Genomic DNA, 19512 nt, shown 5'->3' on the forward strand with positions numbered 1-19512 from the left:
AAGGAGAAAATAAAAATTTGAAATGAAAATAAATGGTGATAACCTTTTTTTTTCGATTTTAAATTATATTCGATGTTCTTGTAATTTCCGTGATAACAACATAACTATACGGTTCAACTGGATAAAGCTCTTTCCTATCTTTACTTCTAGCCAGTACTAAATCATAAAAAAAAATCTACTAAATCTTATTTAAAGATCGGGAATGCTTAAATTAAGCAAAAATAATCCCTAATCTTTGTTAGAACGACAAAACGGATGCTTTTTTCCCACATAGCTGAAGAAATGAGATTGATTGCAATGGGGTAAATTTTTCTCAACTGAGAAAAGGAATGTTTTCAAAATAACAACCGAAACAAAAATGATGTATAGTTATTATGAACAACAAAATATGATTATCGTAGATATTATATTTCATTTTTCAATAAAACCAAACATTTTTCGTGGTTTATGAACATTAATTATATAGTCTCAGTTCGGTTGAAAGTTAATTGGATATATATACCAAAACAATCATACCAATCAAAACAATTCATAAAACGATAATATTACAAGACGAAATGATTGACAGATACTGACTCAACTTCTAAGAACGCGAGAGAAAGATAAGTTGCTGATTTGAGCAGAGGTGTCTTAAGCTGGGAATCGTAGTCTCAAATGGGATCAGTGTGGTGGCAGAGAGAAATAGGGGGTGGCGAAGGCACTTTTCAGGTTTCTTTCTTCCAGGTATTTCACTTGTAAGTGAAAAACAGATGAGGCAATAATTTTAACTTAAAATGTTTAATTTACCTCGCAGCTCTATTTAATGTACATGGTGGATATAATTAAAGTTCCCCTTCGAAATGGTCATAAAAGGAAAACTATTGAGCCAAATGTTATCAAATAGATAATAATTTAATAATAATAAATTTAATAATTAAATAATAATTTAAAGGAGATCATAGGAATTTCTTTTCTGCCAAAATTTCAAAAACTCACCACCAGGGGTGAAATGGCGCTGCATAAATATTGTTAAACAAAATAGGGCAAGAAGACACCGGTTTAAAATGTGTTTAATCTTTTCTGAAACGTGTTACAAAGTATATTCAATTTGTGTTATCTCAAAATCACTGTTATGGTTATATCACTGTTTATGGTGATAATTTCAACAATTTGGCGGAAATGAAAGATGAGATATACCGACATGATAAGCTAAGAGCTACTTTGAGAATGCAGTAATGCAATTTTACTTGCTTTCAAAAAATGGTGGACGCCATATTGAACATGCTTTGTAACATGTTTGTACATAAATGATTAAAAATATTTTAAACGGATGTTTTCATGTCATAGTTTGCTTAACAATATTGCATAAAGCGCCATTTTTTCCTTGGTGATGAGTTTTTGACTTTTTTGGCGGAAAAGAAATTCCCATGACCTCCTTTAAACTATTACCAAGTTTGATAACATTTGGTCCAGTAGTTTTCTTTTTATGACCATTTCAAAGTTGAACTTTAATTATAACCACTCTGTACTTTCTTTATAGTCTTTATTGATTAAGGTTTATATTTTACAATTTGAGACCTGACACTGCGAATAGATACTGGGTTTGTCCTTGTAATGAACTAGCTACTGATTTCAGCAAAACTATATAAACACCCATTAAAAGTCAGGTTTAAAACTGAGAATCATAATAGAGACTGCCACTTATCTGACTATTTTTATTTGAAGTTATGCAAAATGGTGTATTTGAAATAATCAAGGAAAATGAAGAAAAAAAAATCTTCCTTTGTGCTTAATTTAAAAAAAATCATATGAGGTGACAAAATAGTGATTCCATAAAATAAACTTATCGGAATATAAATCAAATATACTGAGTTAAGCAAATTATATAAACACCCATTAGAACACAGGCTAATAATTGAGAAGAGCATATTAGTTTTTAATGTTAAGCTTTGAAGCTGGAGTCTGATAAAGTACTAATCCTCACAAACAGGAATGTGAATTTGAAACAAAGAAAACTGACTTAAAATTTCTTTTAAAGAATCCAAAACGATTAAATTCGATAGAAAGATTTTTAATGAGCCATTTAACTTTAAAAAATATAAAGTTAAAAAAAAAGAATGGGAGCTAGCGGAAAGAAAGTCTTTAACATCAGTATAAAGAAGCTTTTGGAATTTATTATAATCTTTAATAACAGCATACAGGAAATATTAAATCTTATTTCAAGATGGAACTTCAGTATTTTTTTTCCACCTTTCTGTATCCTATTAAATCAGCGAACGAAATAAACCCTTAAAAATGACACGTAAAATAATGAAATATAATTAAATGATCATCGAAAAGAAACTCTTTATTCTTTTTAAAAAACGAATAAAGGAGATTAAAGAAGTAGTATTTTAGAGAGTCATTACACACAGATATATTTAAATTTTATCATGAGAATACTAGGCCTAGTTCTATTATTAAATGCATACGTTGTAGAATCATCATGATTTCTCAATCTTGTCGTGATATTTAGGAACCTATTCATAAAACAAATAATGAAATAAATTTTACATTAGCTGGATGCATTCTATTAGCGGTTGCCCAAAATAGCTTTCTAAGCTAAGTTAAACTATTAGCTTTTCTATGACTAAACTAATTTAAACTATTACCTCATGCTTCGCTACAAGTCGTTAAGTAGTGTATTAAATATTTTTAATGTTGTACTTCAGAACTTTCAAAATAAGCTATTGCATTCAAAACAGTTTTGTAAAATTAGAATATATAAACGATACCAGAAGTAAACAGAAAAACTCAACCTATGTGTTTTCAGCACACAATAGAATAATTTAGAGCTTTTATTACATCAGTAATATCTTGTAATAATTATGGTGTGTTTAAAATGAAATAACGACCAGAAATTTTTCTTGAGATTTAATAAATCACATTTTAATGAATAAATGAGTAAAATTTATTAATTACTTGAGAAAGTCATAAATTTCAAAAAAAATATACAGCTTAATTTAAAATTACATAACATTTAAAGTTAAATATGACAGTGAAAAATGTTTAACACCTCAAAAAATCGATTAAATTTTGTAACTATCATTTTTAAGAGGAGAAAAGAAAGGAAATATCTTACGTGTTAAAACTTAAAGCTAGAAAACGTTAATAAAAACCATCGATTTGAACATTTTATTGTTAAATATCACATTAAATTAAAACTGTTGATTAAAAGAATGCTCAACGGAGAAGCTTTATATTTTTTAACTCTTATTATGCCATTGATTAAGACCCTAAAGTCATAACTTTTATCTGTTGTAATAAACTTTTCACAAAACAGGGCTTAAGCTGTATTTTATCAAAGGGTTCATAAAAGCATTTGAGGAAACATGAAACAAAAGGAACTTTTTTCCAAACATCTTTTTTTTATATACTTCAAAAGCATCGTTTTTTGCTCTAGCACTTTGCTTTATTTTTGCAAGACTCGCTTAAGCAAATTCAAACTTGAATAAACATATCCTGAAAAATTTAGCTAAGCAAATCATTATATTTTTATTGTATGTTTAAGTAAATAATTTCTAGTCTTTACACATTTGAGAAGACTTCCATTTTTTAACAGACAATCAGGGTTTTTACATTTTCTAATTTTTTTTATTGAGATTTATAATGTAATTTCAGAAAGTAAATGGTTATCTGTATATATGAGATTTCCAAAGTCTTGAAAAGTTAATGGTATTCAGATATTATCATGACATTTTTAATGTGGAAAATCTACAAAATTTTATATTATTTGTTACTTAGTAACTTTATTTAAAATTGCATAAAAGCTGCAAGAGATTAATTTTTAATCTCTATGCAATGGATTAAGGTGACCTTTTGTATATATCAAACGTAAATAAGTTTAAAACCTGATAAGAGAAAATTGAATTGAAACATGTATCAGATCATCGATGTAATCCGGTTATGAATTTGAGATACTTCAATTTTGAAACTGATGTCCACCACAAGATCACATAAAGAGCCAATTACTTTTGCTCGTTCACAAATGACGACAATTGCTGAAATAATACAAAGTAAATACTGAGAAATACAAAGTAAAATTTCTAAAGAAATGTGATGAATGATTCAACGCGGTTTAGTGCAATCAACTGATTATGTGCTTATTCTTGTTCTTTTAGTCTTGGAATTAGTCTACGTTATTACTGAAACGACTCATACTTTGCAACTTATACTGGGTGACTGATCATAAACTAACTTCGCTGATACAGGATCAGGAAGATACGATGAATAGATTAGAATGAAATTCGAGACACTGAAAATGAAATCCAAGAATATTTGAAGATATTCATAAGAATCAGAATCTCCTTTTTAAAGAGTTTATGATTATTGCAGCAAAATTTTGAAAACTCCAATTTGCTCCATCCATTTTTATGGTTATGGTAGGAAAATGTTGAAAACTTCAATTTACAATATCCACTTTTATGCGTTGCTATTTATTTGATGCAATTAAAAGCCTTGACTGCCATTCGAATGACGTATGTAGCCCAGAAAACATATCTAAGATGCAGATAAAAAAATGTTAGAACAGCCAATAAAGACAGAGAAATGACACAACGATTAAAATATTTCAATTAGTTAAATAAATTATCCTTCCATCAGTCATGATGAATTGTTTTCCCTGTGAGAAAAGATATAAAGCAATGAATTACGAACCAAGGCGAGAGGAGCCTGTTAAGTAGTACATCTGTTTATATATATTATGTCAGATCCCTTTTTTTAAAATTCTAAGTCTATCCATCAATATGCTTCATTGCTATCCGTGATCTTGTGTATTCTAAGTGTCATTGTGCATGGATGTAGATGTCTCTTTCAAAATTCTAAGTCTATCCATCAATATGCTTCATTGCTATCCGTGATCTCGTGTATTCTAAGTGTCATTGTGCATGGATGTAGATGTCTCTTTCAAAATTCTAAGTCTATCCATCAATATGCTTCATTGCTATCCGTGATCTCGTGTATTGTAAGTGTCATTGTGCATGGATGTAGATGTCTCTTTCAAAATTCTAAGTCTATCCATCAATATGCTTCATTGCTATCCGTGATCTCGTGTATTCTAAGTGTCATTGTGCATGGATGTAGATGTCTCTTTCAATCTAAACCGTTTAAAATAAAGTGGAATTAATTGCTGCTGTTTTATGAATGAGGTAAAGTTCGATGTAAATTAGCTTGCTGAACGCAATCTCAGAAGAATTACTTGATCACAGAATATGTTTATATACCTTATGGATTCTTTGCCAAAATCTTCAGAAAACAAAGCTTCAGAATTTTTATTTCTTTAAATTTGTGATCTTTTTTTTATTGTTGAATTCTATTTCATTGTTGTTAAGTTTGTGAATATTTTAATATTTTCGTCTATTTTCCAATTTATTTCAAACTAGCTAGCTGAAATCTGGAAGATAAGACGATATGTTTTTGAAACTGAAATTGTTCCAGCCATTTAAGTGTATCCTATATGGTTAATTCAAAAAATATGAAGAAATTTATGTTAGAAATAATTAAAATACTAGTAAAATGTAAAATGGTAAAGACAGGCAGTTGTTTTGGAAATCTGCCTTGGAATCTTTGGAAATTTTATTCAAAAAAAAGGAAAAATTATATGAAATATCATGGAATTCAATCATTTTAAACTTTTATATCTTACAGCACATTTCTTTTCATCAGAGTTTTCTAGTCATTGCTAAAATATGACAACTACTTCTTCAAATATTGATGTAAATCCTTCATATCCATGATGATGCATAAATGTGATCTTTTTTTACTGTTGAATTCTATTTCATTGCTAAGTTTGTGAATATTTTAATAGTATCGTCTATTTTCCACTTTATTACAAACTAGCTAGCTCAAATCTGGAAGGTAAAACGATATGTTTTTGAAACTGAAATCGTTCCAGCCATTTGAGGCTTTCCCTTTACGTGTATCCTATATGGTTAATTCAAAAATATGAAGAGAAGAAATTTGTTAGAAATAATTAAAATATTAGTAAAATGTAAAATGGTAAAGACAGGCAGTTGTTTTGGAAATATGCCTTGGAATCACACTAATTATTTCGCTTTTTCTAATTATATACTAAAATTTGAACCTATATATTGGATATATAATGCAAATCTCAGTAACTCTTGTATTTCTGAACGCTTGTTATTTGACGACTCTAAGTACAACTTGGTAGTGTAGTGATTACGTATCAAAATTGGTATATTGATCAGAAAACGATCAATCAGTTACCAAATGAATGTCAACTATGAATCATTTTAGTTAGAATAGATTGTTTGTCAATGTTCATTACCAATTCACGCTACTAAGCGGATACATTTCCGATACAGTTTCTAAATTACAAACATTGCAAAACGTCACAGCATCCAACAGATCCTAACGCTCTGCGTGCAAACTTGCTTAGATAATGGCCAGGCGAAAGGACCATGTTGACTACATATAATTTCCCTCATTGTATCAAACAGGCTCGATTCTACTAGCACTGAATTTTGGTGAAGTACAATATATTGGATTAGCTCATCAAATTAAGATATCCGCCTCACCACATGGGAAACCAAATACTTATAAATGACATTCCTACAGAAGAATTTACAGCAGGCTACTTTTTGAGAAAAAAATAGGCTCGTATCTTTTAGGAAAATTGTAAGTGATATTTACTAGGAATGCATGAGGCAGCATAATCATGACGCCAAAGCCTGATACTTTTTAAACATTTATTGATTAATTTTGGAAATTATTGATCCATATTCTTTCATATCTACAAATATGATGGATGATATCACGATGGTTAAAAACGACATCAACAAAATGTCAATAAATTTCCACGTGCCCTGGCCTTCAAGCATACTAAACACAAACTCAATAAAACACTTGCTCTTTTACTAGGATAAACGTTCTCAACTCACAAGTGCTGTGCCAAAACAACTTCACATTAGACGAACTCACGCAAACTTCCTTATTTTTTGATAAGTAAGATCATCCTGTTTTTTTGTAGGTCAGTAGAAGGTCATGAAGGGGGAAAAAAGTAAATACACAGTGATGGCGAATAAGTTTTTGTTTATTTACTTCTAGATAAATTAAGATGCTCAATCTTCTACAGTTGCTTTAGCCTCTCTTTCATACTTTTTTCTTAATGTATACTGCTTAGCATCTAGATTTACTGGTAATTAATGTATTAAATTACATGCTTACGTCGTTACCTGGTCGTCATATAGAGTTGATGGGAATTACGACAAAACCTTTAACATTTATTGTGGGTAAGCATTTCATATATTGAAAGCTGACAACATTAAAAATAATGGTACCAATGTACCAATCTATATAATTTGCCGTTTCTTCGTTTTTATTATAATTAAACTTTATTTCCGAATTACATAATTTTGCGTAACATTGCGTAATTCTATTGAGGGTTTTATTTACTTTTTCTTCATATCATTCATAAAAAGTTTGTTTCCCAGATATATTCCCTTTGTATATAGCAACAAACAGAGTATTTATTAATATGTATAAATAACTATAGGTTATTTAGATCATAATAACTGTTCAACTTGTATATAGCGATAAACAGAGTATTTACTAATATGTATAAATAACTATAGGTTATTTAGATCATAATAACTGTTCAACTTGTATATAGCGATAAACAGAGTATTTACTAATATGTATAAATAACTATAGGTTATTTAGATCATAATAACTGTTCAACTTGTATATAGCGATAAACAGAGTATTTACTAATATGTATAAATAACTATAGGTTATTTAGATCATAATAACTGTTCAACTTGTATATAGCGATAAACAGAGTATTTACTAATATGTATAAATAACTATAGGTTATTTAGATCATAATAACTGTTCAACTTGTATATAGCGATAAACAGAGTATTTACTAATATGTATAAATAACTATAGGTTATTTAGATCATAATAACTGTTCAACTTGTATATAGCGATAAACAGAGTATTTACTAATATGTATAAATAACTATAGGTTATTTAGATCATAATAACTGTTCAACTTGTATATAGCGATAAACAGAGTATTTACTAATATGTATAAATAACTATAGGTTATTTAGATCATAATAACTGTTCAACTTGTATATAGCGATAAACAGAGTATTTACTAATATGTATAAATAACTATAGGTTATTTAGATCATAATAACTGTTCAACTTGTATATAGCGATAAACAGAGTATTTACTAATATGTATAAATAACTATAGGTTATTTAGATCATAATAACTGTTCAACTTGTATATAGCGATAAACAGAGTATTTACTAATATGTATAAATAACTATAGGTTATTTAGATCATAATAACTGTTCAACTTGTATATAGAACCAAACAGAGTATTTACTAATATGTATAAATAACTATAGGTTATTTAGATCATAATAACTGTTCAACTTGTATATAGAACCAAACAGAGTATTTACTAATATGTATAAATAACTATACGTTATTTAGATTATAACGATTGTTTAATTGCTTTCCTTTTCCTACATTATAATGATTCTTATTATTACCTTGACCAACTAAAAATAGAAAAATTTCATGGAACAAATATTGTTCAAAATAGTTAAAAAGATAGTAATTCGTATATTTGCTTTATTTAGCTACAGCAATATTTAACTTTGTGAAGAGTGAGAAAAATTATGCATGTTAAATGGCAATTATATCTTCTCCTGTCGTTCAGTTATAAATTTTAAAAGGCCTTTAATATATAATGTAATAATTAATTATAAAGTAACTTTAATGTTATTAAATAACTCAAAACATATAACTAAGCATTGGTATATTGCTATAAAATGAAATATTTAACGTATCATCAGATTTAAAAAAATGATTTTGCTTTTTAACCCTAGGAACGAAGTCCAGGGTAATAAATATAATCTAAATACAACAACAAAATATGTTTGCCAGTTTCCAAATATGATATCATATCATCTCTAAAAGACGCACCATTTAATAAATCTATTTTTCAATATAGTTTCAAATACATATCCATTTATTTTAATAACGAGTCAATCCTTTACAAAATTTGAAAAAAAAAAGTCACGCGAAAAATATTTTGCGTCAACTCCTCCAAATATATCTTGAAATATCTATACACTCTTTAGCTCTAAAAACATAATATGGCGAAATTTTAACATATGAATGATAATCACACATGCACTTCTACTTCTTTACTTAATTACATTATTTTTGCTACATTATTCCCTCATGCCGACTGATAAACATTTAATTGTGTATAAAAGAATAATTATTCAAAAATCGTTAGGTTCCCGGCTGTATATATAGCATACTCATATTCCAAACAGCAATAAATAATATAATTAGTTATCAGCTGTGTTTATGTTTTATAAGTTTTTTACCATAAATACTTCTTAAGCAAATATGGAAATACAAAGAGATGTATTACAAAATAAAAAAAATCTTCCTTTGCATCAAAAGCAGATTTCTAAAAGATTATTGCAAATAATACAAAAAATCTGAAACTCCCACTCTCTCATTGAATTCTATCAGTGGTAAAGGTATCCCCGAAACTTAATCGTATACTTTCTAAAAAATGTACTTGTCTATTATTAACCGTAAGCCATTGCGAGTAGTAGTTACGAAAAGACTAACGGCTTATAATCTTTGGCTGGGGTTTGTTTTTGGCGATTAATCGTTGCGATAAGATTAATACACAAGCCCCTGAAAACTGAATGCGTATTTTAGATGGGGATTTTTTTCGACTAATTGAAACCGAAAATTGACAAAGAACTACAATTATAGTCACAAAACCGTTTATCAAATTTCATATATTTAAGTCATTGCGTTTTGAGCAATAGCGTTTACATTCTTGTAAAAGTACAGACCAACAAATGATCAATCCCAAAACGGTTCTGGTTCCAAATATAATATAAATCTACACTTTAAAAGTTAAATCTGTATGAAAAATATTATCTGTCTAGCTCTCTTCGTTTTATATTTATCTCGTTAGTTTGTATTCCTACGGCCAGATACATAGACTTGCTCTGAATGGATTTCGTTCAAAATTTGAAAAACATCCATACACTTGGAGGAAAGACTATATACTAAATTTGATTCAACTAGCTCAATGCACTTTTCAGTTACCGTGTTCAGAGACAAACAAAGAGACATAACTCCAGGAACGTGTTCCTCTGACTTGAGGAAGTCTGAAATGCGAATATTCGGCCTTTGAATTTGCTGAAGATTATAATACTTTCTCTTTATACATTTCATAAGCGAGAAAATAAAAAGACTTTCTTTGATATTGACATAATACAGCAATTTAGAGAGATTAATACACTAATTTAGTTAAAGGATTTCTGATAAATTACTCAGCTTAAATAATTTCTTAATTTGCTAGCTATTTTTAGAAGAATCTTCTATTAGAAAAGTGTTAAAAATATACTGACGGTTAAACTGACCATTAAAAAATTAACTGTCTTATTTTGATAGACCCAAAATGAAAGAATTTTTTAAAGTTTCTTTTTATCTATTAATGGGACGTTTCCATGAATTATAGATCCTAAAACCACTTAATTATCTAAATAAAATCAAAATTGTATAATATTAAGAGAATATTTTATATTATTTCTTATATTTATATATATATAATGTTTCACTTTATAGAATATATAGATAAAAAAAAAATTCGGAACAAAATTTATTTAATATTATTTTATATTATATAACGTGGTATTTATTATCTTTCTTTTGTTTGCATAAACTAAACAAATATTTTTACATTCCATTCCATTCCATAGACGGTATAACCCATTGAATGGCAAAAATTAAATATTCATCATTTTTTTTTGTATTTTTCCAGAAGCCTTATTCGACAAAGAGGTATTTGAATATGCTTTTCCCGAAGCAACAGTTCTGAAAATTGGATGCATCAGGAAAGAGCAGGAAAAAAAAGAGCATTTGGAAGGAGCAAGAATTCTACAATAGGAAAACTATTGTTTGAATCAATAAGAAGCACTAAAACTTCTTACAGGTTATAAAAAATGAGCCACCAAGAAAGATGTCGTAGAGACGGAAAATACGTAAATGTTTTTTCAAACGAGATAGAAAAAATATATAGCTTGAACAAAAACCTACTTTTAGGCCAAATATTCGGCGTCCAACAAAATTGAATCGGAAGAAATCATAAATCAAGAACGAAACGCTCCTATCTACCTTTTCTTGGTCTAAGCCATTTGCTCGGGATTTTTTTGCGATGCGAGCTGTCAAGTATTTTGTAACAATGGCACTCGCAATGAATAATTTTTTACGTCTTCCTATAATAGATTTTAGTACAAAAGAAAACTTCGGCTATAAAAGCGAATAGCTGTTATAGGCTGCATTTACTTCATACGCATATAATTTTTATCATAAATTGCTCCTTCATCTCGATAAAACCAGTGGTCAAAGAAATATGAGAGATAAAAAAATGAAATTTATGAGTCAAACGAGCTCGGTGTAATGTACTTTTTATTTCTTCCGAGACTTATCGGATACTGAATTTTATAATTTTCACAAGACTTTATTTATAATTGATTGCCCAAAATTTTGAAATAATCATTAGAAGAAATGGAAGTCCTAGGAAATAATCACTAGTTCAGAATGGAACTCCTTCTACATGCATTCAATAATTTAAAAATGTCAAAGCAATTTGACATTTCAATTAAAGTGTATCACTTAACTGAAGGAAAATATATGAAATGTATGCTAGAAAAATTACGTTCTCATTTTGTATTAACCGCTTAACTGTTTTGCCCGTATGCCATACGTGCATCGATTTATCACATTTTGATTGTTGCAAGCAAAAAATAAACCATTCATAACGATTATAATTCAATATTAAAATTACTTTGAATACATAGATAAATCAAGTATTCAATGAATTTCCATTTGAATCAAAATAAGAAAATATTCCCAAAATATAAGGTGTCATCTTATTAGATAGTAAAGAAAATAAAACAGTTAAGTGATTTAAGAAATATTAAATTTTCGTCCGGGCAAATATTTTAAATAGAATTTTTTCAAAAAAAAAAAAAAAAAAAAAAAAAAAAAAAAACACCGTTGAGATGTTGAAATCCTCAGTGGCCTTGCACCTCAGATAGAACATTACAATATTGTGTTGCAATATATTATATTGTTCAATATTATACAAAATTATGATTGTCAATTGATATCTTGCAATATTATACTCAATATGTGTACTACTGGGAACATGAGTGGCTGTACTTGATTTTATAAAATCAATTTCATTTTGATTTCATCCTATGTACATGTTTAGGAATAAAATATGTCCGACCAATGAAATGCCTTGATTGCTTTTATTAGCAGAAGAAGGTTCTAATAAAATACGGCAAATTTAGCTTAATTCAGATTTAATAACCGTCAGTACTTCCACATCACTTTTTTCTACATGACATATTTTATTTAAAAATTGATCAAATACATTAATATGATGACTTTTCCTGTCAAGCCCATGATAGGTTGGTGGCCATTTTTAAACATTTTTACTTATGGAAAGTAAAATCTCGCAAGTAAAAAGGAAAGATATGAATATAATGCAGACACTTATAAGCCGCTAGATTTATGGTACATTTCTTTTTAAAGTAACAAAATTAACGAATCAAAAGTTAGAGTATCAAAATTAACTTTTCGAATATCAAAATTAACTAAATCATTTTCGGCATTCACGAAATTTGAGATTTGTCTATACATCTAACAATGGCATATACGGTTCATTTTACTGTACATTTTGTTATCATAATAGATGAAATATTAAGGACTAATTTCTGCAAATGTAATTTGCTTAGTAAAGTAATAAGTTTAGAGTTTATGGTAATTCTAATCTTATAAATATATTTACTATTTAAATTTTTAAAAGATTCCGCTCCAAGCTTCGTATTACTTATGTGGTACTTTAAAAACGTATTAAAATTACACTACAAGAATTCATTGATTAATTACGCTTATCAATTTAGTACCTTTGCAAATGGCGGTAAAATTCTTTTACTAATCTAGGACTCTGGAAACATTATATTTAGTCGTTCTAAGAATGAAATAAATTTATGCATTTGAATTGATATAACGAAAAAATTGTGATTGTTAGACCGTTTTTCTAGTTTGATATTTTGTTTAGAAAATCATTTGCATAGTTTTTTTGATGTTCATATGAAAGTGAAAAAATTGAGAATTAAATAACTTCTCGCTATTATAAAAAATAACTTCTCACCAAGATTAGGTACATTTAAAAATTAGAGACATGTTTGAACTTATGTAAATTCATCCATGAATGGTTATATCTTATAGCATAATTTTTATTTAATAGAACGCATTTCTTCAAATATATGAAAAGTCTGCTATGATCTTTTAACAAAATTTCAAAAAAATTATTATGCGTTGTCTAGTATTAATGATAAAGAAAAAAAAATCTTTGCATTCTTCGAAGAAATTGGAAAGAATTTTCATAGTTTTAGATTTTATGCAAGTATCAACAAGAAGTCGAAAATAAAATTGGAGATTAATAAGCGTTATTAACGTTTTAAAGAACATTTAACTGCCAAATTACCAATAAAAAGAAACTGAGTGTACCGACTAAATAATGACTGTTGAAAAAACTTTGAACATAATAACCTTCGAAAAATGACAATTTTAAGACGATCATTTTTTTTTCTAATATAAATGTTTCAAAAACAGGCAAAAAACTATTTGATTTCGACATTAAATATGTTTCAAATCAGCTTTCTTTTTTACTTTTTAATTCATTAAAATGTTTCATGACGTGCATAAGACAGAAAAACCATCTCTACAAAATCATTCCAGTTGATAAAAACATCTTCAACGAGTGAAAAGAGAAAACATTTTAAAACGTTTTCTCAGTTCATTTTTTTCCCGCGAAATTCTTTTTTTTTATCTGTCTTAGAAAAATATTAACGTGACACTTGAAATCTAACATTTCAAACATCACTAGACATAGCTACGAGTAAAAACTCATAGAAGATAAGATTAACTTTTCTTAGAATTTTAAATTCATGTTAGTTTTGATGCAATTTAGGAACTATCCATTGTGTTTCCTCTTCGGAATCAAAGAAAACGTAAAAAAAATGTTTTTAAAAACCTAAAGGTCATCTTTCGTATTGGTTTTTCACAGAAAATGCCAATTGAATTTTTTTTTTCTTTGAACCACTGTTGGTTCTTTCAATGACTTTTCTTTTTAGCTTCAAATGTTTTTACCAATGCCTAACTTTTAAAAAGAAGAATAATAAACTCACTCCAAGTGAAAAATTATTTCAAATTTTACTTTGATCAAAATAAAATAAAAAAAATATCTGAATGTCTGAAAATAAATGTAGTATCCCCTTACGATATATTTTTATAAAGAAACATGCTAGTGTTTAGAAATATATTTAATGCTTTGTAAAAATATATTTTTATTAAGAAATAAGTGAATGCTTCAAGATATATTTCATACTTTATAAACATATATATTCATAATATATTCAGATAAGGCGAGCTTCTGAAAAAGACTTAATGAAACCTAGTAGATATTTCATATTTGATCAGGCCACTATATAAGGCATCGTATATACTCAATTCATTGGTTAATTAATATTCGTCAATTGTGGACACGCAGTTGTGTTTAAATACTTTAAAGAACGTTGAAACTAATTCATTTTGAACTTTTAAATTTGATACATATCATGGTAAATTCTGTAATAGCAGAAAATAAATAATGTTTTCTGTTCTATGACCAACAAATTACGTATTGAAACAATTAAATGTATTTTGGTGTAACGATTCTTCCTTTTTATATAGGTTATAGCCAAATCACTTTTTGTCAAATTTTTCTATAAATTTCGGCTGAAAATTCAAGATTCTTAAAAAAAATAGCATAACAAAGATTTTAAAATCTTATAAACATCTCATGTCATCATTCTCATCTTAAAACCGCTGAAGGTTTCAGAAATGAATGCGGAAAAATTACTAATTTTTCAGAAAGGAAAGCATATTCAATGAGTTGATTCTTCTTAATCAGCAACCATAAATATTAAATAATAATTTACATTTTAGAAAATTGCTTTTGTACAGCGGTACATTCGTACTCTTTAAATTATTAAAATTTAAATAATTTATTTTTCTAGTCATGAAATAATAAAATTATCTTTTCACCATTACTACCGATAGTAGATAAATCATAAATATTAATGGTATAAAATAATAAATAATGTAATAAATCAAAAGTTTCATTTTTAAATAGTAATATTTAAATTAATCTATGTTTCATTACATTTTTTTTTTTTTTTTTATTCCTTTAACATATGGTTTTAGAGTTTTGGTGAAATCGCATTTAATTTCTGCTTTAAATAAATTAAAAATATTACTTTTTTTCGTTGCCATTTAAGATAAAAAAAGAGTTCCCAAGCACTAAAATCAAATGAATAATTAATCATTTAACTATAATATTTTAAGGTTTTCTTGGTTACAAAACTATGGATATTTAAAAAAGGAAACTTTAGAAGTCCAATGAGAATTGAATTTTAAAAATTTGATTTTAAAAAATAATGTTATGAAAACAGCAATAGACTTTAAAATCCTGGTTTAATATTCGTACCGAAAATTAAAGTAGGATCTTTAATTTAAAGAAATTGTTTTTTTTTCTTTTCGTTTCAGCTAGAAATTCGGTTTGATTTTCATCTTTCAATCTGGAATAGTTTTTATGTTTTCATTTATCATAAAATATTCATTAAAGTGCTATAAACACACTGGAATTTTTTATACTGTTCTTTGTATGAAAACTTGCCTGATATACGAACTGTAAATAAATCAGAAAAATATGTCACGTTATTAGGTAATCAACAAGAATGTACAATTTTCACAATAAAGTAAATAAGCCATCCTTTTCTGATGGGATAAGTCTATTTCTTAGACTATATAATAGTCTGAATGTTTGAAAATCAAATTACATATATAAGAAAATCATAGAAACGTCAATAATGTAGATATTTCCAAAATACAATTTCCCTTTTATATTGTTACGAATCTGTAATGCTGCTTCCCAGCATAGTTGGTTCCACCATCGGAAAGTATGTTTTACAGTCATCCGTATTGGACGGAGTCCGTGAGTCGCGTCGGAGGTCCCGGAGCTTGGCGAGAAACTTGGCGACCATTTTGCGACTTTGGCGCCAAAATAGATTATACCCGAAACATCGAGAATTTTCCCGATCCGTCCAGTAGGAACCGAGATACTCCTCGAACGTTCCTGATTGGTTGAGAGGCGTCTAGCCCCGCCTCCTGAGACCTATAAAAGGAAACGGCCGCAGCTGCTAGAGTAGAGTAGTCGGAATCGACAGTAAAATCTGGTCTTCCAGAGATAAACGGAGCAGCGACGGAGTGAAGCTAGTGCTGAACTAAGCCGTGCTCTACTGTTTGTCTGTCTTGTTATATGCTGCTGTGTATGCTGTTGTTGCTGCACGTCTCGGCTGAAGATAAAATCGCCTTCTGTGCTGTATGTAGTTGTCGTCTTTGTGCTGTCCTGTGTGTCTTCGTGTAAATAAACGTCGTTGTTTTATTTTCTACTGCCCCCTGCTGATTGAGCGTTCTTCACACCATATAACCCCCACTATCCAAAAGAACCCCGGAAATTTCGTAACAATATAAAGAATTATTTTATGCTGTTTGTGGATGAAAATGCCTGATTAAGCTATAATACCAGGGAGATCTTTAAAAATCCTGTTTTTTCGGAGAAAATATTTAGAAACGAATCACATACTGATTACATATGAATATTTTTTTTTTAATATTACTTAAATATGAACTAAACATTTAAAAAAAAATCATGAATGCACTTAGTTAAATATGTTATTCGAAAACCAATCAGCTATATTACAGTATTCATTTTACAATTTATCTATCATTACTTATATTTTTGAACATGCGCACAGTTTTATCATGGTGAATTCGGTTCCGATATGGCGCTATATGGCAATGTCAGCATGAGAGCAGATAGAAAAGGCTTTAATATTTAGTTATAAAAAATGTTTTTTGTGTCTATGTAAAATCACGTTTTTTCAGGAAAGACGACTATATAGATACTTAAAATAAAAGCAAAATTATTAAATATAAATACATAAGTGAAAATAAAGTGAGACTCGAACAGAGGACCTGCAACTCACGCTCCATCCATGTTGTTCTGACCACTATACCGCACTGCTCACGTTTCGCACTGAAGTTCAACAAAATTAAACTAATAGTTAGCTATAAAAAATTTGTGCAAAATCACATGTTTTCAGGAAAGACATAGATATGAAACGCAGAACCTTATCTAAATATAAAATTTGACCCAAATCATAAGAGGATCAATCAATATATACCAGAATTGATTATCATGATCATCCATCATCAATATACACCAGAATTGCTCATTTAAAGTTTTAAGATTTAAGAAATGGCTACGTTTAAAAATGTTTTTTTTAAGTTTAGGAATATTATAGTTAAGTACATAATGTGATTTAGAAGTCCACAGTAACTATAAAAATAAATATTTCTCGAATAAATGACGATAAAAATATTTCGTTTTCAAAAATATTTCGTTTTTTAAAGCAAGAAATGAATCGTGTGCAATTTTTTTTTCATGAAACCAGTGTAGTTCAATATTTCAACCACTTAATGGTTCTGTAGATATCGGAACTATGTATTACATAAAATAAGATATCGGTTGCAGCAATGACTTTCAAATACTTCATCTTACATATAGCAGCCCTGCTTTCAGATAAAAGAACTACATTTTTTCACACCATTAAGGAAACTAGAAAGGTTTGCATCTTGAAAAAAAAAAGTGATTTTTCAATTTTACCTCATAATATAGTGGATATTTCATCGATTCCCAAAATGTCTAATATAAATAGGTTCGGAGAACTGAAAACTCAAAAATCAACTTACATAAGTTAATGACTTAACTTAATGACATAAGTTAATGACTTAAATGTCATTAACAGGAATTTCTATAATAAAAATACACAGTTTTTATTAAAATACGATTGCTTTGAAATTCCGGTACTGAAACAGAAAATTCCTTTTATCTCATTCCTAAGAAATTTTATATCATTATATTCACAAGTTTATTGCATCCGAAGCATATTTTCATTAATTTTTGGGCATTGGTGCTTTTTAAGATTCTAAGTAATATGAAAAATATTGTATATATTTTAGATATTCTTATTAAATGGCATTCAGTATTTTTTATTTTTAATATATTGAAGAGAAAAATAATATAATTATTTAAACTTTACTCACGTAATTATTTAAACTTTACTAAGTAATTATTTAAACTTTACTCACGTAAAATATTAATTTAAGAGTGATTTTATTCGAAATACCCAAAACTAACAGATTTAAGGTTATGAGCGTCCATACTTTCGCTTCACATTTTCAATTCGTTCATAAAAACAAATTGTATAAGTCATAGATTTTTTTTATACGGTTTCAAATTTTATTTCCACGATTTTAGCGATCGAGAACGTCCCAGTTCTGCAAAGAAATATTTACCTTACCCATGTTCTATCATACCCTCAGGAATGCTTTATATAAAAAAAAGTAAAATCTAATAAGATTGCTGTGTTCTTGAATAGAGGCCTACATATTAAGGTACATAGGAGGGAGCTGTGAAAAAACCACAATAGTCAGAAATAACAGTGACCTCCTTCGATGATTCACACTGTAGTCGCTTTTCATACTTGCCTACCCACTAAAGAAAACAGGCGCTCAAAACCAGCTGCCGTAGAGCTCAAGTCGAAACTCTGAAAGCGCCCGAAACCACTTCAATGGAAGTGAGATGATTAAACACTATTTTTACTTCATTTATTGTCTTAGCTTCTATAGCTGATATGTTTTCAATAAGATTTCTCTAGTTTAAATTATAATTCCTGCTTATCAATGAAATCTCGCATCTTTACAAAAACATTCCGTCCTTTCTGTGTAAACGAGTTGTTTTTGTCTTCATTTGTAAAAGAATTATTTATTTTTAAGTTGCCTTGTACATCTCAATTGCCCAGTAATATGAAACAGATATAAATTGGATATTGATTTGGTAGTTGAAGGAATTATTTGATAACAAATTTACTTACATCAAGGTAGACTCCATCTAGTTTGTACATAAGGGCGGAAGGATTGTCACTTGGAAGGTATCTGTAAAACTCAACATTATCCTTGTACCACTTCACGGAATACAGTTCGTTTCCTTCCAATTCATATCCGCAATCCAGCCACACAGGTTCACCCAAAAGAACGAATCCTGGCACTCCCAAATACTCGAAGCGTACTGGAATGCATTCTGTAAGAAAAAATTACATTAGTCATCACATATTTCCTCAGATATACATTTCTCGAAAAGCATTTCAAGAAACTAAAATAAAATTTTCTAATATTTTTAGTTATTTAATGGCAGGCGCCTGATCTGAACGAATTATTGCTCAATTTTTATGTCA

At 28.4% G+C, this 19512-nt stretch overlaps 1 protein-coding gene across 2 annotated transcripts in view; it reads right to left on the reverse strand.

The window, feature by feature from the left end:
• Positions 1-19512, reverse strand: part of LOC129960507 (synaptogenesis protein syg-2-like) — a 250103-nt gene that overhangs the window by 123454 nt on the left and 107137 nt on the right. For both annotated transcript variants that reach the window (XM_056073983.1, XM_056073982.1), the window contains exon 2: positions 19153-19358. In XM_056073983.1, the coding sequence (XP_055929958.1) occupies positions 19153-19358 (206 nt within the window). The remainder of the gene's footprint in view (positions 1-19152; positions 19359-19512) is intronic.

This window comes from Argiope bruennichi, chromosome X2, assembly GCF_947563725.1.
Source record: "Argiope bruennichi chromosome X2, qqArgBrue1.1, whole genome shotgun sequence".
In the NCBI taxonomy this organism is placed as follows: Eukaryota; Metazoa; Arthropoda; class Arachnida; order Araneae; family Araneidae; genus Argiope; species Argiope bruennichi.